The sequence below is a fragment of the Eurosta solidaginis genome, chromosome 4, assembly GCF_040869045.1.
Source record: "Eurosta solidaginis isolate ZX-2024a chromosome 4, ASM4086904v1, whole genome shotgun sequence".
Lineage (NCBI taxonomy): Eukaryota > Metazoa > Arthropoda > Insecta > Diptera > Tephritidae > Eurosta > Eurosta solidaginis.
Genome location: NC_090322.1, coordinates 278,726,173 through 278,751,989, shown reverse-complemented (window position 1 = coordinate 278,751,989; position 25,817 = coordinate 278,726,173). Strand labels below are relative to the sequence as shown.

General features: G+C 36.0%; 1 protein-coding gene across 1 annotated transcript in view; it reads left to right on the top strand.

Annotated features, from left to right (window-relative positions):
• The window catches only part of LOC137247520 (homeobox protein B-H2-like), a 48,085-nt gene extending 22,974 nt beyond the window's left edge, over window positions 1–25,111 (top strand). The window contains exons 2-4 of the mRNA XM_067778510.1: window positions 3,116–3,335; window positions 23,963–24,697; window positions 24,765–25,111. Coding sequence (XP_067634611.1) covers window positions 3,116–3,335; window positions 23,963–24,476 — 734 coding nt within the window. The 3' untranslated portion in view covers window positions 24,477–24,697; window positions 24,765–25,111. The remainder of the gene's footprint in view (window positions 1–3,115; window positions 3,336–23,962; window positions 24,698–24,764) is intronic.
• The last annotated feature ends 706 nt before the right edge of the window (window positions 25,112–25,817 follow it).

The following is a 25,817-nucleotide window of genomic DNA, read 5'->3' as shown; positions in this document are numbered from 1 at the left end:
ATGAATATTGGAGATTAGTATCATCTTGAGAAAAAAAATAGTTGAAAAAAAGGCATAATAAAATAGAAAAACAAATTGAAAAATTAAATAACTCTCAAAAATTTCTTACCAAATTTTTTTTTATAAATTCACATTAACTTGCTGGAAAATGTAGAATGTTCACGCGCTTTTTTTTTTCAAAATAGTTAAATACATAAAACCTTACAAAGTTTATCTTATAAAAATTTAGCATTTTGGCTTTATCAATGACGGATATATACCGCTAAGTATTAACTATCACAGAATTATGCTTAATCTTGAAATAATATTTATTTTGTACAGGAGTATTAGTCGCTGTCAGAAGAAGTAGTTGTGTTGAACAAAACATTTCTTTAAATGAAAATTATTGCAAAAAAACAAAAAAAAAAACCTGCTATGATGACCCCTCGGACAAATAGGCTCACGGATAGACCAATGAATAGATGAGCAATGCTAACATAAAATTTATTTAATAATTTGGGAACATTTTTTTTTTTTATTGCTTGAAATAAATGTTTTCATACATTTAAAGCAATACGGGCAATCCCCGGTTAACATAAAATGTTTGTCCGTTAAGAGTACCGATAGGGATAGGTTACAACTGCTTATGCCAGTTTTTGGTGGGTATCTTTTTATGCATTTATGTTGTAATGTCTGTGGTGTAGTAAAATTTACACGTAACATTCGCACTGCGGAAATATATTCGTGGTCTATATTTTAAAAAATGTATGCACTTACCTGAGAATGCATTGCTTTTGCACGCTAAGAAATATAAGGAAGAGCTTAGCTTAAATAAATGTATTTATGCGTAAAAACACGAATCTGTAGTACGGCAGCAAGTATTTACTTATTCAGTTTCAAGTTCATAAGTTATCCAAACTAATATACCAGCACTTCAAACCTTAAAATAATAGCTTAATATTTGTTTATTTTATTTTTATATGAAAGTTAATATTATATTTACTATGTTAATAACTACGAGAGGAAGTTCGTTTCTTAAGTCATTTGTTTTGATTAGTAGGTAATTGACTGCGGTTAATTTTTTTCAATGACTAGACCAAACTAATTATAATGCAGCGGCGGATCCACGTGGGGGATGCAGTTCCCTCCAAAACTATTGAAATACTGAAAAATATGTGACACAGATATCATTTCTACAAATTTTTCTAACAACATAAAAAACTACATATCTAATATACTTTCATAGAAATTTTCTGCACTATGTATTATAAACAAGTAAAGGTGCCTAAGTTCGGGTCTAACCGAACATTATATACTCAGCGTCAGCTTCAGTTGTACATTTCATTTCAGATAAATTACTTTTCTACATAACACGTGGCACCGCCCGTTTAAAAAAAATGTCTCCCCATTTCCTCTTACAATAAAACTTGATAAGTGAAATATCATTGATTCAAAACAATTTTTAGCTAAGTTATAGCTTATTATTCTAGTCTACGACCCTTTTAACCTTGTTTTATATAAAAGTGGGCGTGGTCTTAAACCGATCTCGTCCATTTTTGTTTTAAATATTTCTTGCTATAGGAAAAATTTGTGTACCCAATTTTATTACGATCCGTTAATTTTTCTTCGAGTTATGGCTCACGAAACATAGAAAATTGCTCAGTCATAAAGGGGGCGGTGCCACGCACGTTTTTTTTAAATTTGAGGTTTTTCCTATTTATTGTTATAAATCCACTTGGGAAATGAGAGAAAGTGGAGAAAGTGGGAGAAAGTAAAATTCTAATAACACAAAGCTCTTTTTTGCAAAGATATAGCTTATTTTATTCGTCCACTACCCTTTTAAAAATCTTTTATATAAAAATGGGCGTGGTCTTTGACCGATTTCGTTAATTTTCTTCAAAGCATTCCTTATAGCAATAGAAACCTTTCTGCCGAATTTTGTTACGATAGGTTTAACCATTTTTGATTTATGATTAATAATATCTATAAAATTGATTTTATCACAAGCGGGTGGTGCCACGCCTGTACAACCAACCGTTATCCAATCAAAGTTAATATACTCTGTGTGCAAAACACGCTGAGTATAATAAACAGTCAATCGGAGTATTTGTGCTGGAAACTTCATCGCTGCCTCCCATTAAGACGGAAGGGAAGAGTTGCCTCCAAAATCTAATCACTCTGTGAACGTCGATTTATTTATTTTTTATTTTTCATTTATTTGGGCGAATTTTTGGTAACATTTTCAATCTTTACTGGTGGAATATCGTCATCTATCTCAATATAGTCGAGATCTGGTGCCGTATGTTTGATCGGATGATAGCCATGTAACTTTAAAGATCTATTTTAAATTTTATATAAAAAGTGGAGACTGCTGCCGTGGTGTGGTGGTAGCATGCTACGCTCCCCTATGCCGAAAGTCTTGGATTCAAAGCTATGGGAAAGCAAAATAAAAATCTTTAAAAACAAGTTTTTAAAATAAGAAAACTTTTTTTTAAGTGTGGGAATCGGTATAAAACATGTAGCTTTCTTTTTTTATAGAAAGGGGGCGGGGTTTTCAACGGATTTTGTGATTTTTGCTAACGGCAGCTCCTTATTGAATAGGAAATATGGATAACAAATTTCATCACTATGTCTTCAACGGTTCTCGAATTCGATACAAAGCTTTTTAAAAAGATATGATCGGCCTTAGTAGGCGATGCCACGTCCGTTATAGTTAAATACGTATTTAAGTCATCGTTACGGAATTGCTTCTCTAAAATTTTTTCCTTTTTCATTATTTCAATCAAATTACACTGATATGCCATTAAGTACTGAATTATCACAGAATTGTATTTATATAAATATTTGATGTACCACACCTATATACTTACTACGCCCATTTTTAGTAGGAGTCTTGGTTAGAAGAAGTGGTACGTTGAATTTCTTAACAATACATTTCTCTAAATGAAAGTTATTGCAAAAATTTGTTTCAGTATGACCCTTCGGACGGATAGACTGGTGGATAGACCAATGAATGGATGAGCAATGCCAAATAAAATTTTTTTTCGATTGACGCTACCAACTTTTTTCGTATATACCGTTAATATTTTCCGTAATATTGTTATCACTTAATCCTTTTTCATTTTTCAATTTACAGGTGGTAAAGATGAAGACGCTTACAGCAGTAAAAGTGACAGTTTAATGGGATTGACAAAGAAGCAAAGAAAAGCGAGAACTGCATTCACTGATCATCAGCTTCAGACTTTGGAAAAGTCATTTGAACGTCAAAAATATTTAAGTGTGCAAGATCGAATGGAGTTGGCTAATAAATTGGAGTTAAGTGATTGTCAAGTGAAGACCTGGTATCAAAATCGTAGGTAAGTAAATAAGAGAATAGATATCGTCACAATTGAGGTTAAATTGCAGTGAGGGAAACCTACGGCTAGATCATCCACAGCTATGAATAACCTTGAATAAATATCAATAAATATTTCCACCCATTGCATCATATGCGGTTTTGCAAATTTTTATTTAGCTCAATACCTACGTATGCGCGGTTTTGTAAAGAAGGATTTTCTTAATATAAGTCACAGAAACGTAATAATTTTTGACAAAATTCAGACCAAAGCTCGCAGAGTATATAAATTCTGTTCGCATAGCGGTGGCTCGACACAACTTAAACTAATCATCCGTTCGTCTGTGATAACTTGACTTAATCTCTAAATATTTTATTGAAATTTGATATGGGGATCCCTTGACTCACATCTCCCATCCATGTTTGAAATGAGCGAAATCGGACTATAACCACGCCCATTTTTTAATATATGATTTTACAGAAAATATTGCAGCTAAAATAACCGACAATTTATGACAAAATCAATATTTAAAATATTAGTGGTCATAAAATGAGTTATTTTGTCCTTTGAAGTTTTCGAAATATTCCTCGGGCAGCAGAATATTAAAATAGGACCCCAATTTTTCAAATATTGTTGGTCATTAATAAAAAAGTTATAACCCTTTAAGAATGGCACTTTGAAAAATGGACAAAATCGGTAAGGAACCAAAGAATTTTTTTAGAGTTCGTTGGTGAATATAAAAGGCCATATCTATATATTTGTATTAACGCTATTTTATATAAAAGGTGTATTCAGAACGAAAAAACCATTAATTAAATAAGTTTTTTAAATGGGCTGGGCAACCTTTCTTTTTAAGAAAGCATCTGCCGCCGCTCCGGTGTTGTGGTAGCCTCCGCCTACCGCACCAATGATCCTGGGTTCAATTCCCGTGCAAACCAACATCAACAATTTTGCAACAAGTTTTTCCAATTAGAAACACGTTTTTCTGATCGGGGTTGCCCCTCGGAAGTGATTTGGAGTAGGCGTAAAACATGTAGGTCCCGTTCTTTCAATTTGTAGTAAAAATTAAAAGGAGCACGACAAAAATTGGAAGGGAAGCTCTGCCTAAAATCTCTTCGGAGGTTTCTAATGTTTTGGGGGCCAAACTCGAAGACTAGTTGACACATCAACACAAAATTCAGTACAAATATTTATCTTATAACCCCAAATATTTCTGATATATATTTACGAAATGCGATGCAATAGATTTTTAAAAGGACCGTTAAGAAATAGAATAACATAGAGAGGAATTACTTAGCATCAACTTCAAAATTGGAAGAATTAAAAATATTTTAGAATTATACACATGTTCTTATATTTTAAAATTTTTTGTTTCGGGGACCACAATTGAGAGAAAAAACAAACCGTCATAAAAACTCGGCACGCTAATGTACATATATAATACCGAACTGAACACATTTGTTTATTTTATACATATTTTTTAATACAATATTAGTAAACAAAAATATGCATGAATGGAAATTTCTTACAGTTAAATTTTGAAAATTGGGATGTTTTTACGTATGAGCGCAAGTTCAGCATCTCTCACCAAGTAAGATAACCGCAGTTTGTAGTCATAATTTGTCCGTTTGCCCGCGGTTTTGCAATGACGCCGCTAACTGTCATTTAACTTCCGAAACATCGACTAGTATGTGTCACTAACGAATAGGGCCTAATACCAGAAGTCTCTGGTGAGTGTATCTCATTTTTGACACAAATGACGTTTACGCGGTTTTGCAAAAGTTCTATGCGCTGTCTTGCATTTTTACCGACGATTCATAAATTTGGGAAACTAGTATGGATACCTCGCACATATCTCCCCTGATTGATCAAAATAACGCGGCTACATTTTTGAAAGTTGTGGGTATATGAAGCTTTGCGTAAAGTCCATATCTTCCTCAAGTATCAAGTTGTTCTAAAGACCTTTATACTATTAAATAGCGTTAACTCTAAAGTTGTGTATGCATAACGAGCTAAAATTTTTGGTTCATAGTTTTTGATTAATTACTGTAAAGCTCCGTGCCCAGCAAATGACACGATTTTAGCATTTCATCATAATTTTTCTTGTCACAAAAAAAAGCACCAACTTGCACATAACTTACGACACAAATTTTTTTATATCTTTCATGAAAATGAAATGGTATATTAACGAGTCTCAAAGTTGTAATTCCTTAAAGGAAAATGGATAGGTCTGAAAAAATTGATGAGATCGTCATATATCCCCACAACCGATTGTTCATATAAGATGCTTTTCGTAATTACTGCCCCATTTTAAGAGAAAATGCTTACCAAATGCTTACGTATATAGCATGTATTGTTGTCTGAAAAAATCATAGAGATCGGAGGTAGATATTTTATATACCCCATATAAACTGTCATTTTTCCCCCTTTTTTACGGCTAGAAGCATCAAATTTTATCAAATACTTACGTTTACGTTATATATTGTTAAGACAAGTGATTCATAGATATCATAGCTATTTCATGCAGCCCACAAAAAACGTGAAACTTTGCATCCTCACACCTATTTTTATACTCAGTTGAGCAGAGCTCACAGAGTATATTAAGTTTGATTGGATAACGGTTGGTTGTACATATATTCAAAGAATCGAGATAGATATAGACTTCCATATATCAAAATAATCAGGATCGAAAAAAAATTTGATTGAGCCATGTCCGTCCGTCCGTCCGTCCGTTAACACGATAACTTGAGTAAATTTTGAGGTATCTTGATGAAATTTGGTATGTAGGTTCGTGAGCACTCATCTCAGATCGCTATTTAAAATGAACGATATCGGACTATAACCACGCTCACTTTTTCGATATCGAAAATTTCGAAAAACCGAAAAATTGCGATAATTCATTACAAAAGAGAGATAAATCGACGAAACTTGGTAGATGAGTTGAATTTATGACGCAGAATAGAAAATTAGTAAAATTTGGAACAATGGGCATGGCACCGCCCACTTTTAAAAGAAGGTAATTTAAAATTTTGCAAGCTGTAATTTGGCAGTCGTTGAAGATATCATGATGAAATTTGGCAAGAACGTTACTCCTATTACTATATGTACGCTTAATAAAAATTAGCAAAATCGGAGAAGGACCACGCCCACTTTTAAAAAAAATTTTTTTTAAGTAAAATTTTAAGAAAAAATTTAATAGCTTTACAGTATATAAGTAAATTATGTCAACATTCAACTCCAGTAATGATATAGTGCAACAAAATACAAAAATAAAAGAAAATTTCAAAATGGGCGTGGCTCCGCCCTTTTTCATTTAATTTGTCTAGGATACTTTTAACGCCATAAGTCGAACAAAAATTAACCAATCCTTTTGAAATTTGGTAGGGGCATAGATTTTATGACGTTAACTCTTTTCTGTGAAAATAGGCGAAATCGGTTGATGCCCAGTTTTTATACACAGTCGTCCGTCTGTCCTTCCGCATGGCCGTTCACACGATAACTTGAGCAAAACTCGACATATCTTTAATGAACTTAGTTCACGTGCTTACTTGAACTCACTTTATCTTGGTATGAAAAATGAACGAAATCCGACTATGACCACGCCCACTTTTTCGTTATCGAAAATTATGAAAAATGAAAAAAATGCCATAATTCTATACCAAATACGAAAAAAGGGATGAAACATGGTAAGGTAATTGGATTGTTTTATTGAAGCGAAATATAACTTTAGAAAAAACTTTATAAAATGGTTGTGACACCTACCATTATTAAGTAGAAGAAAATGAAAAAGTTCTGCAGGGCGAAATAAAAAACCCTTAAAATCTTGGCAGGTATTACATATATAAATAAATTAGTGGTATCCAACAGATAATGTTCTGGGTCACGCTGGTCCACATTTTGGTCGATATCTGGAAAACGCCTACACATATACAAATACCACCACTCCCTTTTAAAACTCTCATTAATACCTTTAATTTGATACCCATATCGTACAAACTCATTCTAGAGTCACCCCTGGTCCCACTTTATGGCGATATCTCGAAACGGCGTCCACCTATAGAACTAAGGCACACTCCCATTTAAAATACTCATTAACTCCTTTCGTTTTATACCCATATTGTACAAACAAATTCTAGAGTCACCCCTGGTCCACCTTTATGGCGATATTTCGAAAATGCGACCACCTAAACAACAACCACCCCTCCCTTTTAAAACCCGCATTAGTACCTTTAATTTGATACCCATATCGTACAAACACATTCTAGAGTGACCCCTGGTCCACCTTTATGGCGATATTTCGAAACGGCGTCCACCTATAGAACTAAGGCCCATTCCCTTTTAAAATACTAATTAACTCCTTTCGTTTGATACCCTTATTGCACAAACGAATTCTAGAGTCACCCCTGGCCCACCTTTTTGGCGATATCTTGAAACGGCGTCCACCTATGGAACTAAGGATTACTCCCTTTTAAAATACACATTAACACCTTTCTTTTGATACCCATATTGTACAAACAAATTCTAGAGTCACCCCTGGTCCACCTTTATGGCGATATTTCGAAAATGCGACCACCTATACAACAACCACCACTCCCTTTAAAAACCCTCATTAATACCTTTAATTTGATACCCGTATCGTATAAACACATTCTAGAGTCACCCCTGGTGCACCTTTTTGGCGATATTTCGAAACGGCATCCACCTATAGAACTAAGGCCCGTTCCCTTTTAAAATACTCATTAACACCATTCGTTTGATGCCCATATTGTACAAACAAATTCTAGGGTCACCCCTGTTCCACCTTTGTGGCGATATCTCGAAACGACGTCCACCTATGGAACTAAGGATTACTCCCTTTTAAAATACTCATTAACACCTTTCATTTGATACCCATATCGTACAAACGCATTCTAGAGTCAACCCTGATCCACCTTTATGGCTATGTCCCTAAATAGCGTCCACCTATAGAACTATGGCCCCTTCCCTCATAAAATACTCTTTAATGCCTTTCATTTGATACACATGTCATACAAGCACATTCCAGGGTTTCCCTCGGTTCATTTTCCTACATGGTTATTTTCCTTTTGTTGTCACCATAGCTCTCAACTGAGTATGTAATGTTCGGTTACACCCGAACTTAACCTTCCTTACTTGTTTATTTTATATTTATGTTAAAAATCGCTTAGGTATGTACATCTGTTCACTAAATATTTCATATCTTATACAGCCGATTATTTGGTTACTACGAATGGGATAAGATTATTGTTCAGCCCCGTTCATGAAATGTATGAAGACAGTCCCTTCCTTTCTCGTTTTTCATATAATAAGAATTTTTTGCTTCAGAGTCCATCACTGCCTGAGGCCCCGTCACATTAGCAGTTTTTCAAAATGAGAAAATTGCACGTCTTTTTATGGAGAACGTCAGATAGAGCGACCCTGGCGCCATCTGACATGAAAAAGTAGCCAACACCCAACTTTTGTAGCAAGCAAAGCATAATAAGAAGAATTCGACATTTGCTTTGGCCAAGGGTGCTTTCGCACTTTGCAAGTGAAATTATTTTTACCACACGTTGGCACTTTTCTAACATTTTTCACAGTTAATTATGTAAGGAGGTATTTTTCTTGTTTAGTGAGAATGTTTATAATAGTGCTTCGCGAAATTTTGTTTGTGAATGGGCAAGGCGATATAAACTTCAATTGCCAAGTCTGAAGTTACTTTATATTTACAAACGCAATATCTATTTATTTATTTTTATATAAATTTTAGTCTGTGGTATTACACAACCTTACAGACTAGATAACAATATCTTATACAGTACAATAAAACTTGATTTACAATAATAAAACAACTTTAAACAAGCAGGGACTTAAAAAGACAAAAATTGGAAAAAATGGCCACATGAATTTTATTGTAGTAAAGTGAGTTAAAGTGAGTTAGCATTCGTGTTATTGGCTCATACTGAGCATAATTGCACCTACAATATCCAATATGAAAGAGATCAGAGTGACGTAAAGATCTACATGGAACATTAAACTGTATGATTTCTAGCAAAGGAGGGCAATCAATATTCCCATTGAGTAGGCCATGGAGGAACAAGAGTCCAGACCTTAATTGGAACAAAGCAAAGTGCAGGAACCTTTTTTGAACACGTTCAAGTCTATACGAATGGATAGCGTAAAAGGGATTCCAAACTATGGCCACATACTCCAGTTTGGACCTGACAAATGCATAATAACATATTTTTTTCGTGTAGGTATCCTTAAACTCACGACTATTCCGTTTTATAAAGGCAAGAGCGGCATAAGCCTTAGGTATAATAAAGTTAAGATGCTCTGTAAAAGAGAAATTTCAATCGAAGACAACACCAAGATCCTTAATTTTGGTAAGAGAATTTAGAGCGAAATTATAAATGAGATACGAGGATTGAAGGGGCGCTCGCCTTTTGTGGTAAGTAACGAAGCAATATTTGTTAACGTTTAGAACTAGCTTATTTCGTCTACCCCAGTCATGGAAACAGTTAAGCTCATGTTGAATTATTTCAATATCTTGCTTGATGGTGGCTGACATGCATAATATTGCGTTGAACGCGTGTATATGAAAAACTTCATTGTGCCGAGGCCATTAGGCAATTAAAAATTTGAAACAACCTTCTAACGATATTGGATAATTGCTCTGTAGTCATTTTTTGCCCAAAAGTACAATGTGTACAGCAGTAATAAAGGTTCCGTAAAGTTTTCTTTCCATAGAAAGACTAAAGCGCGAAAGTACGAGTTGAGTGTTTCTGTTCTACCACGAGAGATATGTACAGGGTAGCGACGAATAACTGTTCCACTTTTTTAAAGTACTATCCTGCTAATATTAGTAAGCGTAACCAAAAATATTTTATTCAGTTTTGATATGCGTACCATTACTGGTAATTATGACCAAGCAGAAAATTAATTAATTCAGTGTATAAGGTTTGAGAAGGAGTTAAAATTGTATAGAGCCAATTCACAAACTTTATTCATTATTTTATTCTTTCGGATGAATGGCTTTCCAACTCTATTGATGCAAATCCAGTGAATAAATGCATATTGGGTTAGAGGGTTATGAGGACGCTTATAGAGGATATGGAACGAAATTCTCGGCCAAGTCGTGCGTGCAGCGAAGTCTTCACGAAGCACTTAGGAGGAGGAAAAATTTAGCTTATGATTAAATATAAAACTTAAAGGCTACTAAAAATCAAAAGCACCTCCTTTTTAAATTAATAAAAATCGTTCACAGTTTTAATAAAACCTTTGTAACAGTTATTCGTCGTCACACTGTATAAATATGTGTTATATAAATAATCGAATTTTTTCATAAATTATATTGATAAATCCACCAAGTCTTAAATTTTTTGTTCGTAAGATATTTACTTGACAAAAGAATTATTATTATATAAGTATGTTATTTTTGTAAAATGTATACATATTTCACAAGTTATATTATAATGAATTATTAAAAAAGAAATGTAAAGCGCGATAACCTCCGAAGAAATCTAAGGCCGAGCTTCTCTTCCAATTTGCGTCGTGTTCCTCTTGATTTTCCCTACAAATTGGCCGACTCCGAACGGCATGTGCAAGGCAGATGAGTTTTCACTGAGAGCTTTTCATGGCAGAAATACACCCGGAGCGCTTGCCAAACACTGCAGAGGGGCGACCCCGCTTAGAAAAATTTTCTTCTAATTGAAAAACCTTATTTCTAAAATTTTGATGTTGCTTTGCCCGGGGTGTGAACCCAGGGCACACGGTATGGTAGGCGGAGCACGCTACCATCACACCACGGTGGCCGTCAATATTAAATTATTATACATAAAAAACGAGTAAATTAGAAAACAACAAAGTTCATAGACCGTATAGCCGACTATTTCCTCGTCAATAGCAATTGATTGGCGCACTCAATTGACGGTGGTAAAGAATAAAAACAACAAACAGTAGAAAACGAGTTATAAATAGAAACTTGCGAAGTGCATTGATGACCTGATGCGCTGAACGTTAAGCCTTCAATGTGTGGATCACAGATAATAATCCGTCATGGGTTTTGAAATAGTAGCCTATGCAGTGTATGAACTTTGCTTTTTTCTAATTTACTCGTTTTCTATTTATAATAATTTAATATAATATAACTTGTGAAATATGTATAAATTTTACATAAATAACATACTTGGTCCTGAATTCAACAAATTAATATAATAATTATTTACAGACCAGTAAAACCAAACATAACACTGGACAAAAGAATTTAAAGCTTAAATTGGAAATTATATGCCCATTTACTTTGTATTCTTGATATCCGATCCAATGGTTTTATGATGAAAAAAGTATATGTAAAAGGTTTTGGAAAATTTGTATAAAAAAATCTTTATAGAGCTAGTAGAGTTAAGTTGAGCTCGTAGGTTAAGTTGAACTGGCTGGTCCATGAATGCCTCCCATAGACTGAATGAATCCGAAGTCTTATCAGAAGTTTATTTAACGACCAAAGTAAAAATCCCTATCAAAAACCGGGAACTATGTTATAAAATGACTCCGTCCTGTTGGAAAATACTAGAAGCCCTCTAAGACATCAGCCACGAAGCTCTTAGGTTAAGTTGAACTGGCCGGTACATGAGGACCTCCCATAGACTGAATATGTCCGAAGTGTTATGAGAAATTTATTTAGCGACCAAACTAAAAATCCCTATCAAAAACCGGGACCTATGTTTTAAAATGACTCTGTCCTCTTGGAAAATACTAGAAGCCTTCTAGGACCTCAGCCACTTGCTGCTTCTAGATCTAACAGCTGTATCACTCCTAATAGCTGGAGTCTTAGATCTCTTGATAATCGGCTATTAGAATAATCGCCTAATCAATTAGAATAGTGACTATTCGAATATATTTTTTAATGTAACTTTCTATGAGTTCCGCGATTCGTAAAGGCGTTGTAGTGTTATTGTAAGCCATCTGCAGCTGAAATAATTTGCACTTTGCTTCTTTAGCAACTTCGAAGCTAGAAAAGAAATTCCATATCCAGATACGTTTTCTGAAACTCATTTCCAGCAAATAATATTTTTGTTTTATGACCAAAAATGGATCTTATGAAACCGTCAACATTCCAATAAAAATAGTCGATTGGATGCTCTGTTAAAATCGAAGCAGCTGGTCGATTTTAAATACATGCAACAGTTGCTACTCGACTAAACGACTAGTCGATATGGGATTTTCATTGAAAATAACGTTCTGGGGGTTTCGTGTTTTAAACATTTGTGGTGCTATAGAATTTTTGTTGCTGTAGCATTGAAACATTTTCTTAATATATAGTATATTTCACACATCTTTCCAATGTATATGTCGACAAAATCCATTTTAACATAATTTTTTTTAAAAACAAAATAAACAAGTAAGGAAGGCTAAGTTCGGGTGTAACCGAACATTACATACTCAGTTGAGAGCTGTGAAGACAAAGTAAGGGAAAATCACCATGTTGTAAAAAGAACCTACGGTAACCCTGGAATGTGTTTGTATGCCATGTGTATCAAATGGAAGGTATTAAAGAGTATTTTAAAGGAAGTGGGCCATAGTTCTATAGGTGGACGCCATTTAGGGATATCGTCATAAAGGTGGACCAGGCCTGACTCTAGAATTTGTTTGAACGATATGGGTATCAAATGAAATGTGTTAATGATAATTTTAAAAGGGAGTGGGCCTAAGTTCTATAGGTGGACGCCTTTTCGAGATATCGCCATAAAGGTGGACCAGGGGTGACTCTAGAATTTATTTTGTACGATATGGGTATCAAATGAAAGGTATTAATGAATATTTTAAAAGGGTGTGGGCCTAAGTTCTATAGGTGGACGCCTTTTCGAGATATCGCCATAAAGATGGATCAGGGGTGACTCTAGAATTTGTTTGTACGATATGAGTATCAAATGAAAGGTGTTAATGAGTATTTTAAGAGGGCGTGGGCCTCAGTTCTATATGTGGACGCCTTTTCGAGATATCGCCATAGAGGTGGACCAGGGGTGACTATAGAATTTGTTTGTACTATATGGGTATCAAATGAAAGGGGTTAATGTGTATTTTTTTAAAGGGAGTGGGCCTTAGTTCTATAGGTGGACGCCTTTTCGGAATATCGTTATAAAAATGCGTTTGTACAATATGGGTATCAAACGAAACGTATTAATAAGTGTTTTAAAAGGGAGTGGGCCTTAGTTGTATGGGTGGACGCCTTTTCGGGATATCGCCATAAACGTGGACCACGGGTGACTCTAGAATGCGTTTGTACAATATGGGTATCAAATGAAAGGTGTTAATGAGTATTTTAAAAGGGCATGGGCCTTAGCTCTATAGGTGGACGCCTTTTCGAGATATCACCATAAAGGTGGACCAGGGGTGACTCTAGAATTTGTTTGTACGATATGGGTATCAAATGAAAGGTGTTAATGAGTAGTTTAAAAGGGAGTGGGCCTTAGTTCTATAGGTGGATGCCTTTTCGAGATATCGCCATAAAGGTGGGCCAGGGGTGCCTCTAGAATTTTTTTGTACGATATGGGTATCAAATTAAAGGTATTAATGAGGGTTTTAAAAGGGAGTGTTTGTACGATATGGGTATCAAATGAAAGGTGTTAATGAGTATTTTAAAAGGGCGTGGGCCTTAGTTCTATAGGTGGACGCCTTTTCAAGATATCGCCATAAAGGTGGACCAGGGGTGACTCTAGAATTTGTTTGTACGATATGGGTATCAAATGAAAGGGGTTAATGAGTATTTTAAAAGGGCGTGGGCCTTAGTTCTATAGGTGGATGCCTTTTCGAGATATCGCCATAAAGGTGGGCCAGTGGTGACTCTAGAATTTTTTTGTACGATACATCAAATTAAAGGTATTAATGAGGGTTTTAAAAGGGAGTGGCCCTTAGTTGTATATGTGAAGGCGTTTTCGAGATATCGACCAAAATGTGGACCAGGGTGATCCAGAACATCATCTGTCGGGTACCGCTAATTTATTTATATATATAATACCACGAACAGTACTCCTTCAAAGATTCTAAGGGCTTTTGATTTCGCCATGCAAAACTTTTTCATTTTCTTCTACTTAATATGGTAGGTGTCACACCCATTTTACCAAGTTTTTTTCTAAAGTTATATTTTGCGTCAATAGACCAATACAATTACCATGTTTCATCCCTTTTTTCGTATTTGTTATATAATTATGGCATTTTTTTCATTTTTCGTAATTTTCGATATCGAAAAAGTGGGCGTGTTCATAGTCGGATTTCGGCCATTTTTTACACCAATACAAAGTGATTTCATATAAGTACGTGAACTGAGTTTAGTAAAGAAATATCGATTTTTGCTCAAGTTATCGTGTTAACGGCCGAGCGGAAGGACAGACGGTCGACTGTGTATAAAAACTGGGCGTGGCTTCAACCGATTTCGCCCTTTTTCACAGAAAACAGTTACCGTCCTAGGGGCTAAGCCTCTACCAAATTTCACAAGAATTGGTAAATTTTTGTTCGACTTATGGCATTAAAAGCATCCTAGACAAATTAAATTAAAAAGGGCGGAGCCACGCCCATTTTGAAATTTTCTTTTATTTTTGTATTTTGTTGCAACATATCATTACTGGAGTTGAATGTTGACATAATTTACTTATATACTGTAAAGATATTAACTTTTCTTTTAAAATTTGAATTAAACAATTTTTTTTTAAAAGTGGGCGTGGTCGTTCCCCTATTTTGCTAATTTTTATTAAGCGGACATATAGTAATAAGAGTAATGTTCCTGCCAAATTTCATCATGATATCTTCAACGACTGCCAAATTACAGCTTGCAAAACTTCTAAATTACCTTCTTTTAAAAGTGGGCGGTGCCACGCCCGTTGTCCAAAATTTTACTAGTTTTCTATTCTGCGTCATAGGTTCAACTCACCTACCAAGTTTCATCGCTTAATCCGTATTTGGTAATGAATTATCGAACTTTTCCGATTTTTCGAAATTTTCGATATCGAAAAAGTGGGCGTGGTTGTTGTTCGATATCGTTCATTTTAAATAGCGATCTGAGATGAGTGCCCAGGAACCTACATACCAAATTTTATCAAGATACCTTGAAATTTACTCAAGTTATCGTGTTAACGGACAGACGGACGGACGGACATGGCTCAATCGAATTTTTTTTCGATACTGATGATTTTGATATATGGAAGTCTATATCTATCTCGATTCCTTTATACCTGTACAACCAACCGTTATCCAATCAAAGTTAATATACTCTGTGAGCTCTGCTCAACTGAGTATAAAAAGTACAAAGCCTTATATTTTGCGATGTTTCGAAGTCAGTTTCAGAAATATAAAAACAAAATATTTGGTGTGGGTATAAAACTTGACCTGTTCTTCCTATAAACTGTTTTACGTAAAAACGGATCTTCGAACCTTGTTCCCTTTTTGCTCGCAACTCCTCCATTGTTAACAAGAGCCGTAGTAAAGGACGCCATTGCAGCACAGTTAGGAGGAAGAATTTCCGAAGCTGATATTTAAACTCTACTGACGGCAATTGAAAATACTCAACATATCCGTCCGGCAGTAGGGAAAATTAAAAAGGATAAAGAACAAGCTGGAAGAGAAGCTCGGCCAAAATCACCTCGGTATTTATTTCTTTTTTTTTACCCTACACCGATAAAATAACAGTAGACCATTTTGGTACAGGCTGGAAATGGTTGAGGCTTTCGTTTTCATGGGCAACATCAATAGCTGCAATATTCGGGGAATAGAGTCAGATATTTAGGTGCATTCACTGACAAAGTGAGTCATCCTACCAAATCAGCTGCCCTGAGACGAAAGTCAGGGAATGAAAGTTATTTGTTATTTGTCAGTTATTTGTGTTTGCTATTAATTTATGTATATATGTGTTATAAAAATATACAAAAATTCCGCTTTTCCCGTTAGTATTAAATATTATGAAGAAATAAGATTTGATTTTTTTCAACTATTTCTTATTAATTGAATTTGTTCATGAAATAGAAAAAATTTTGTTTATTAATTAAAAAATATATTTTTTTTTGAAAAGTGGAAAATAATTTCATTCTTATGCACCTAGATTCAAAACGGCGACCGCCGTGGTGTGGTGGCATCGTGCTGTGCCTACCACACCGAAGGTCCTGGATTCAATTGATGGTCAAAGGAACATCAAGACTTTAGAAACAAGTTTTTTCGGGGTCTGCCACGTTAACCCCAAAATCAAAATCCCCAAAATCAAAATCCCCATTTTATGTGTGAAATAAATTCAAATTAGATTTAAAATCGCCGCGACCAAAAAACCAACTGTCTGCATAGGCGGCGTTCGGCCGCGCTTATGAAAAATTACCCTGAGCTACGCCATGCCAAGTCCGGGTGTGTGGTATAACCGTGGCTACCGCCACGGTGATGTCCTTCTGCGTAGTACACGCTTCTGTTAGCTTGTTCGAATTAGAGCGAATAGCAGTCCTATATATGGATAAGTAAAAATATGTATTGCCAAAACGTGAATATATAGTTATACATACATAAATATGAATAAAAGAGGAAAGAGATATTGCTATTTTTTACACGGTCATGATGTTTATCATAGCACTGAGATTTTGTGTTTGGGGATTTTGATTTTGAGGATTTTGATTTTGGGGATTTTGATTTTTGGAATTTTGATTTTGGGGATTATGTGTTTGGGCATTTTTTTTTCTTTGGGGATTTCGTGACACACCCGTTTTTTCAATCAGGAAAAACTTTTTTAAAGCGGGGCCACCACTCGGTAGTGATTTGGCAAACACTCTGAGTGTATTTCTGCCATAAAAAGCTTCTCAGTGAAAACTCATCTGCCCTGTAGAAGCCGTTCGAAGTCGGCGTAAAATATATAGGTCCCATCAGATCAATTTGTAGGGAAAACTAAGAGGAGCACGACGCAAATGGGAAGAGAAGCTCGGCCTAAAATCTCTTCAGAGGCTATCGCGCCTTGCATTTTGCTATGTTTTTTATTTCTCCAGTATCAATAAAAATGTTCTAAATATACTTTACATATAAAAAAGTGGGTCGGTCCTACGGTGATTAAGAACAAGATGAAGTACTGGCTGTCATCCAAGAAAGAATCGGCGCATGGTCAGCTTAGAATTTTAACGAAGGTTAACTCTTGCCAACAAGTTGAACTTTGGACTGAAGATGCAATTGAAATTTAAATTCTTCTCTAGATGAACAAAAAAACATATCACACCTGTCCTAATGTATGGCTCGGAATCATGAGCCCTCGAAATCATGGATCCTTAAAGTGTTCGAGAAAAAAGTGCCCTGAAGATCTATGGGAATGCGAAAACAACAGAGGGTATCACAAGAGATATAAGGATATATGAGCTGGATGCAGACATAAAAATAGTACAACGGTAAACCCCCAAAGACTTTGAGGAGTAGGTCACGGCATGCGAATGGACGAAGACGATTCTGCTGAAAAAGTAGTCTTCCCAGTTCGCGGATTTTTAAACAAGGAAAGGTGTGGCCTCTACTGAGGTCAGAAAGACAGGTGAAGGAAGACTCCATCTCAGTTGGTGATCCTAATTGTTATCAGTAAGCGCGGAACAGGGATAGCTGGCTTGTCTTGTTATGCAAATGCCAAGATCGTCTAGGCGGATAAGCTCCAAATTTTGTATGAATTAAGGGAGTGCTATTGATATTGATAGTCCCTTCTTCCATAAAAAACTTGGGTTTCCAGAGCATCGCCTTCTTTATATAAGTACATATGTATAAATTCATATTTATAATAGAATTGGCCTCATGTAGGTGAGTTTATCAATGGCATTATAGAGATTAAGTAGCCATTAAGCTATATTTTGCTGTCGTTTTCTTTTTCTCAGTGTTCAAATTCGTTCTTTTTCTACATTTTAACGATTTCCAATTTAAAATCTTACAACCATACCCTACATGAAGCAAATATAATTGTGCACATGAATTACTTACTTACTTAATTTGCGCTTAACCGATTAAACGGTTATGACCGTCCAACAAGGCGCCCCAGTCGCTTCTTCGCTCTGCCAACTGGCGAGTATAGGTTACACCAAAGGAGTTTAAATCGTTTTCCACCTGGTCCTTCCAGCGAAGTGGGGTCACCCTCCTCATCTGCTTACATTGGCGGCTTCCGATAGAAACACTTTCTTGGCCGGAGCATCATCTTTCATTCGCATAACATGGCCTAGACAACGTAGCCGCTGCGTTTTAATTCGCTGGACTATTTTGATGTCTGCATAAAGCTCGTACACCTCAGCATTAAATCATCTTTGGTACTCGCCATCGCTAAACCGTAGAGGCCCATAAGTATTTCGAAGAAATTTTCTCTCGAGCACTCTCAGAGCCGCTTCATCTGATGTGATCATGGTCCATGCTTCTGCCCATATATCAGGACGGGTACGATAAGTGACTTGTAGAACATGATTTTCGTTTGCCGAGAGAGGACTTTACTTTTCAATTGTCTACTAGTCCGAAGAAGCAATTATTGGAAAATGCTAAAACAAATGTTTTAGCGAAACAAATTTACATAAAATTTTTTCTATAAAAAGTATTTACATACAAAATAAACCGGAACACAGAAAACTGCAATACATAATCCAAATCCCTATCAAGCTTGAACATTATTTAAATTAATTGCTTAAATTTTCGTCCTCCTGTATGTTCTTTAACAATTTAATTTAATATTATTGAGTATTGTTACTAAATATACCCTAATTGGAAATTGACTGCACTTCAAAAAAAATTTTTTATATGTTTCTATATATTTCGAACCTTAATCTTTATAATATCAACTTCAGTAAAATGGAAGTCTGTGGACAGAAAGCAACAATGATATGCATATGGTCATCATGTTTAAATTTTTAGTGATAATAGAACATTATTTCACTACCACAGTGTAGTGGAAATGAAAATTTAGTGCACTGTGCCCAACTATGGCTAGAGCGATAAAGATGTAATGTGGCTATTTAAGTAGTAGCCAAACACAACTTTTTGATTTGACTTTTAATATTGAATAAGAATTAAAAACTTATATCTAAATTATAAAGGGTTCAAATATTTTAGTTGCCTTAATACGTACGATTTCTATAGTTAATGATTAATTATACTCGGGTACTTATGTACATATTGCGAGCGTCAACGATATATATATTTGTATATGTGTACGTAATTGTTATGAATATAGCCTGGCTTGACTTAAATCTCCGTGGCAAATTTTTTAATAGCAGAGCACAGTGGGCGCAGGGTGAAATGCATCGCTAACCAAAACGAATGAAAAAGTGTGCCCTCTGCAATTACCTCGCTTAAGTGCTCAATGAGTGTTTTCAACATTAGTTACGATGATTCGAGCGGATATCGTGCTGTCGATGTTACATACATACATACATATGGACAGATGAGTGAAAGACTGAAGTTTTCAAGATGACTTTGTATATTTATGCCATAGATTTAGGAGTATGCAACTATCTACATACATACATTTACATGCATAAGTATTTTCACGAAATTTTATGATCAATGAATTGTTTACTAAAACACTATGACTGTTCAAAAATTTTTATTTTTATACTCAGTTGAGCAGAGCTCACAGAGTATATTAAGTTTGATTGGATAACGGTTGGTTGTACATATATAAAGGAATCGAGATAGATATAGACTTCCATATATCAAAATAATCAGGATCGAAAAAAAATTTGATTGAGCCATGTCCGTCCGTCCGTCCGTCCGTCCGTCCGTCCGTCCGTCCGTCCGTCCGTCCGTCCGTCCGTTAACACGATAACTTGAGTAAATTTTGAGGTATCTTGATGAAATTTGGTATGTAGGTTCCTGAGCACTCATCTCAGATCGCTATTTAAAATGAACGATATCGGACTATAACCACGCCCACTTTTTCGATATCGAAAATTTAGAAAAACCGAAAAAGTGCGATAACTCATTACAAAAGACAGATAAAGCGACGAAACTTGGTAGATGGGTTGACGTTATGACGCAGAATAGAAAATTAGTAAGATTTTGGACAATGGGCGTGGCACCGCCCACTTTTACAAGAAGGTAATTTAAAAGTTTTGCAAGCTGTAATTTGGCAGTCGTTGAAGATATCATGATGAAATTTGGCAGGAACGTTACTACTATCACTCTATATGTGCTAAATGAAAATTAGCAAAATTGGATGAAGAACACGCCCACTTTTTAAAAAAAAATTTTTTTAAATTCAAATTTTAACAAAAAATTTAATATCTTTACTGTATATAAGTAAATTAAGTCAAAATTCAACTCCAGTAATGATATGATGCAACAAAATACAAAAATAAAAGAAAATTTCAAAATGGGCGTGGCTCCGCCCATTTTCATTTAGTTTGTCTAGAATACTTTTATTGCCATAAGTCGAACAAAAATTTACCAATCCTTCTCAAATTTTGTAGGAGCATAGATTCTATGACGGTAACTGTTCTCTGTGAAAATGGGCGAAATCGGTGGAAGCCACGCCCAGTTTTTATAGACAGTCCACCGTCTGTCCTTCCGCTCGGCCATTAACACAATAACTTGAGCAAAATCCGATATATCTTTACTAAACTTAGCCCACGTACTTACCTGAGCTCACTTTTTCTTGGTATAAAAAATGGGCGAAATCTGACCATAACCACGCCCACTTTATCGATATCGAAAATTACGAAAAATGAAAAAAATGCCATAATTCTATACCAAATTCGAAAAAAGTGATGAAACATGGTAACTGGATTGGTTTATTGACGCAAAATATAACTTTGGAAAAAACTTTGTAAAATGGGTGTTACACCTACCATATTAAGTAGAAGAAAATGAAAAAGTTCTACAAGGCGAAATCAACAGCCCTTGGAATCTTGGCAGGAATACTGTTAGTGGTATTGCATGTATAAATAAATTAGCAGTACCCGACAGATGATTTTCTGGATCACCTGGTCCACATTTTGGTCGATATCGCGAGAACGCCTTCACATATACATCTAAGGGCCAATCGCTTTTAAAACCCTCATTAATACCTTTAATTTGATATCCATATCGTACAAAAATATACCAGAGTCACCCCTGTCCCACCCTAATGGCGATATCTCGAAAAGGCGTCCACCTATAGACCTAATGCCCCCTCCCTCTTAAAATACTCAGTAACACCTTTCGTTTGATACCCATATCGTACAAATATTCTAGAGTCACCCCTGGCCCACCCTAATGGCGATATCTCGAAAAGTAGTCCACCTATAGACCTAGTGTCCACTCCCTCTTAAAATGCTTAGTAACACCTTTCGTTTGATACCCATATCGTACAAACATTCTAGAGTCACCCCTGGCCCACCCTAATGGCGATATCTCAAAAAGGCGTCCACCTATAGACCTAATGCCCACTCCCTCTTAAAATGCTCAGTAACAGCTTTCGTTTGATACCCATATCGTACAAACATTCTAGAGTCACACCTGGCCCACCCTAATGGCGATATTTCGAAAAGGCGTCCACCTATAGAACTAAGGATTACTCCCTTTTAAAATACTCATTACCACCTTTCATTTGATACCCATATCGTAGAAACACATTCTAGAGTCACCCTGGCCCACCCTAATGGCGATATCTCGAAAAGGCGTCCACCTATAGACCTAATGTCCACTCCCTCTTAAAATGCTCAGTAACACCTTTCGTTTGATACACATATCGTACAAACATTCTAGAGTCACCCCTGGCCCACCCTAATGGCGATATCTCGAAAAGGCGTCCACCTATAGACCTAATGTCCACTCCCTCTTAAAATGCTCAGTAACACCTTTCGTTTGATACCCATATCGTACAAACATTCTAGAGTCACCCCTGTCCCACCCTAATGGCGATATCTCGAAAAGGCGTCCACCTATAGACCTAATGCCCACTCCCTCTTAAAATGCTCAGTAACACCTTTCGTTTGATACCCATATCGTACAAACATTCTAGAGTCACACCTGGCCCACCCTAATGGCGATATCTCGGAAAGGCGTCCACCTATAGAACTAAGGATTACTCCCTTTTAAAATACTCATTACCACCTTTCATTTGATACCCATATCGTCCAAACACATTCTAGAGTCACCCTGGCCCACCCTAATGGCGATATCTCGAAAAGGCGTCCACCTATAGACCTAATGCCCACTCCCTCTTAAAATGCTCAGTAACACCTTTCGTTTGATACCCATACCGTACAAACATTCTAGAGTCACCCTTGGTCCAGCTTTATGGCGATATCTCGAAAAGGCGTCCACCTATAGAACTAAGGATTACTCCCTTTTAAAATACTCCTTACCACCTTTCATTTGATACCCATATCGTACAAACACATTCTAGAGTCACCCCTGGCCCACCCTAATGGCGATATCTCGAAAAGGCGTCCACCTATAGACCTAATGCCCACTCCCTCTTAAAATGCTCAGTAACACCTTTCGTTTGATACCCATATCGTACAAACATTCTAGAGTCATGGCGATATCTCGAAAGGGCGTCCACCTATAGACCTAATGCCCACTCCCTCTTAAAATGCTCAGTAACACCTTTCGTTTGATGCACATATCGTACAAACACATTCTAGAGTCACCCCTGGCCCACCCTAATGACGATATCTCGAAAAGGCGTCCACCTATAGACCTCATGCCCTTTCCCTCTTAAAATGCTCAGTAACACCTTTCGTTTGATACCCATACCGTACAAACATTCTAGAGTCACCCCTGGCCCACCCTAATGGCGATATCTCGAAAAGGCGTCCACCTATAGACCTAATGCCCACTCCCTCTTAAAATGCTCAGTAACACCTTTCATTTGATTCCCATATCGTACAAACACATTCTAGAGACACCCCTGGTCCACCTTTATGGCGATATCTCGAAACGGCGTCCACCTATGGAACTAAGGATCACTCCTTTTCAAAATACTCATTAACAGCTTTCATTTGATACCCATATCGTACAAACACATTATAGAATCACCCCTGGTCCACCTTAATGGGGACATCTCGAAAAGGCGTCCACCGATAGACCTAAGGCCCACTCCCTCTTAAAATGCTCAGTAACACCTTTCATTTGATACCCATATCGTACAAACAAATTCTAGAGTCAGCCCTGGTCTACCTTTATGGCGATATCCCTAAATGGCGTTCATCCATAGAACTATGGCCTACTCTCTCTTAAAATACTCTTTAATACCTTTCATTTGATACACATGTTATACAACCACATTCCAGGGTTACCCCAGATTGATTTTCCTTATTTTGTCTCCATAGCTCTCAACTGAGTATGTTATGTTCGGTTACACCCGAACTTAGCCTTCCTTACTTGTTTCATATACATTTAACAAATGTATGTATGTACGTCGATGTACACAGTAGTTCAAAATGATTTTCGTTTATAAATTTAAATAAATATAAAATATGGAAATTACGTGGCACATGTTCATGTTCTCAGTAGCTTTGGAATTACTCGTGATATACTTTTGTTTTTGTTTTGCGTGTCCCTTTTGTTGTTTGCAATATTACTTTGAAAGGGCGAAGATGACTAGAAAGAATTTCATGAAGTTAGAAAATGAGTTGCAAATAAATGAAAAATAAAACAAAATATTAAATTGTAATTTTCTGGTCTAATATTTTCAGAACGAAATGGAAACGACAAACTGCTGTTGGATTGGAACTACTAGCTGAAGCGGGTAATTACGCTGCTTTTCAACGCCTTTATGGAAGCCAGCCTTTTCTTCCTGCTTGGCCTTATGCCGCCCATGGTACGCCTATTAACGGCATCGATTTATATTATCGTCAAGCGGCTGCAGCTGCTGTACTTCAAAAACCAGTTTCCTATCGCATGTATCCAAGTTTAGTGCCTATGAATAGCTTATCCTCACTGCCTTTGCCATCTTCTTCGCTTACACATCACAACGTATCCAATACATTTTCCTCACTTAGTGGTTACTACAATGCTGCTGCCGGTATTACTGAAAATCTTCAAAGAAGTAATAATTTTTTACAAGGCCATGTATCCAATCAACTGCTGAATAATGATCAGAGCCCCAGTCCTCAGCTAAATGTAGATAATGCACTGGAACATAACGAAAAAGAAGAAGATATCTCCAGACACAATTATGACACTGACGATGATGCTATTGAAGTGTGAAACAATGAAACCGTGCGATTTGAAACTTTTGTGAAACGGTTTCGCTAGACGTGGGACACTACATCATGTAGGCACACGGTGTCTAAAAGAGGTCTCGGCAAAAATCGCAGAATTTGTTCTGAGGAATTGGTTTTGGCTTAAACAGCCGGTAGTGCCTAGTTGGGAACCGACCAAAGCTATGGTTTGATGAGTGCAGAAAGAGGGGACTTTCGATTTGTGAGGTTTGTGTGGAAAATTATGAATATTTGAAAACTTAGCTATAGACAAAGTATTTTCGAATAATTACAGGCTTGCCTACGCTTTTGAAAACGTTCTATACTTCCTATTTTGGATCTCAACTTCCTGGAGCTTAAATTCAACATATTTACATACTTTTATGTAAAACTTCTATATTGGTAGTAAGAGCCTTGTATCGATGAAAACATTATAGACAAATATATATTTGTTTCAACCCATGATAATGTTTTCAAAATTTTTTTTTTTGAGAAGACACAACTGCCAATATAAAAGTATTACATATATATACTATATTTATATAAGATGTATGTACATATATATTAAAGCATGTATGTATGTATTTATGAATGTGAAGATCTATTCAGACAATTTTGAGTTTAATGAAGAAATAAACATGGAAAGAAAAATTTTCATCTATCTTATTATTGCAAAAAATTCTCATTGTTTTCTTTCAGGGACATAATAACGTTTTCAAATATTAAATTGATTTTTTGCTACTTACCGTACCATGTGCTGTTGTCAGTATTCATGTATCTTGTAGCAGAATGGTTTCGAAAAGTGACTTGTACAGCTTTTTCTCTTTTGCCTAGACATAACTTTACTTCTAAAATGCTTACTTAGGCCAAAGGCCGGCGATTTTAATATCGTCAGTATTTAAAAGTTTTGCAGGCCGTAAACAAAAAGTCATAGAAGGAATCACATTGCCGAGCCAAAATTTTTTCTGATTGCACACAGCACCTGTGCCGAAGCGAAAAATACAAAAATGTGCTGCACGTGCGTGCGCAAATGCGAGCCTTGATAAAACTTCTGTCTATGATCTATTTTATGGGCTTGTAATTCTCCCAGTGCATTTAAGCCTCATAATGTAATAATAAAATGACGTGACTCGTTTGAAGACCGTTTATTGAGTGACTAATCTGGATGAATACAATATGTGTATACATAACTAATGTTACAATGTTGAACTAGAGTTAGTGAATATAAGTAGATGTTACTATATGTAAAGGTAAGAATGGTAATTAACGCATAAGTAATAAAGGGTGTCTGAATAATACTTAATGTTAGAATATTTACTACACATAACTTCGCCAATTTTCTTTTATG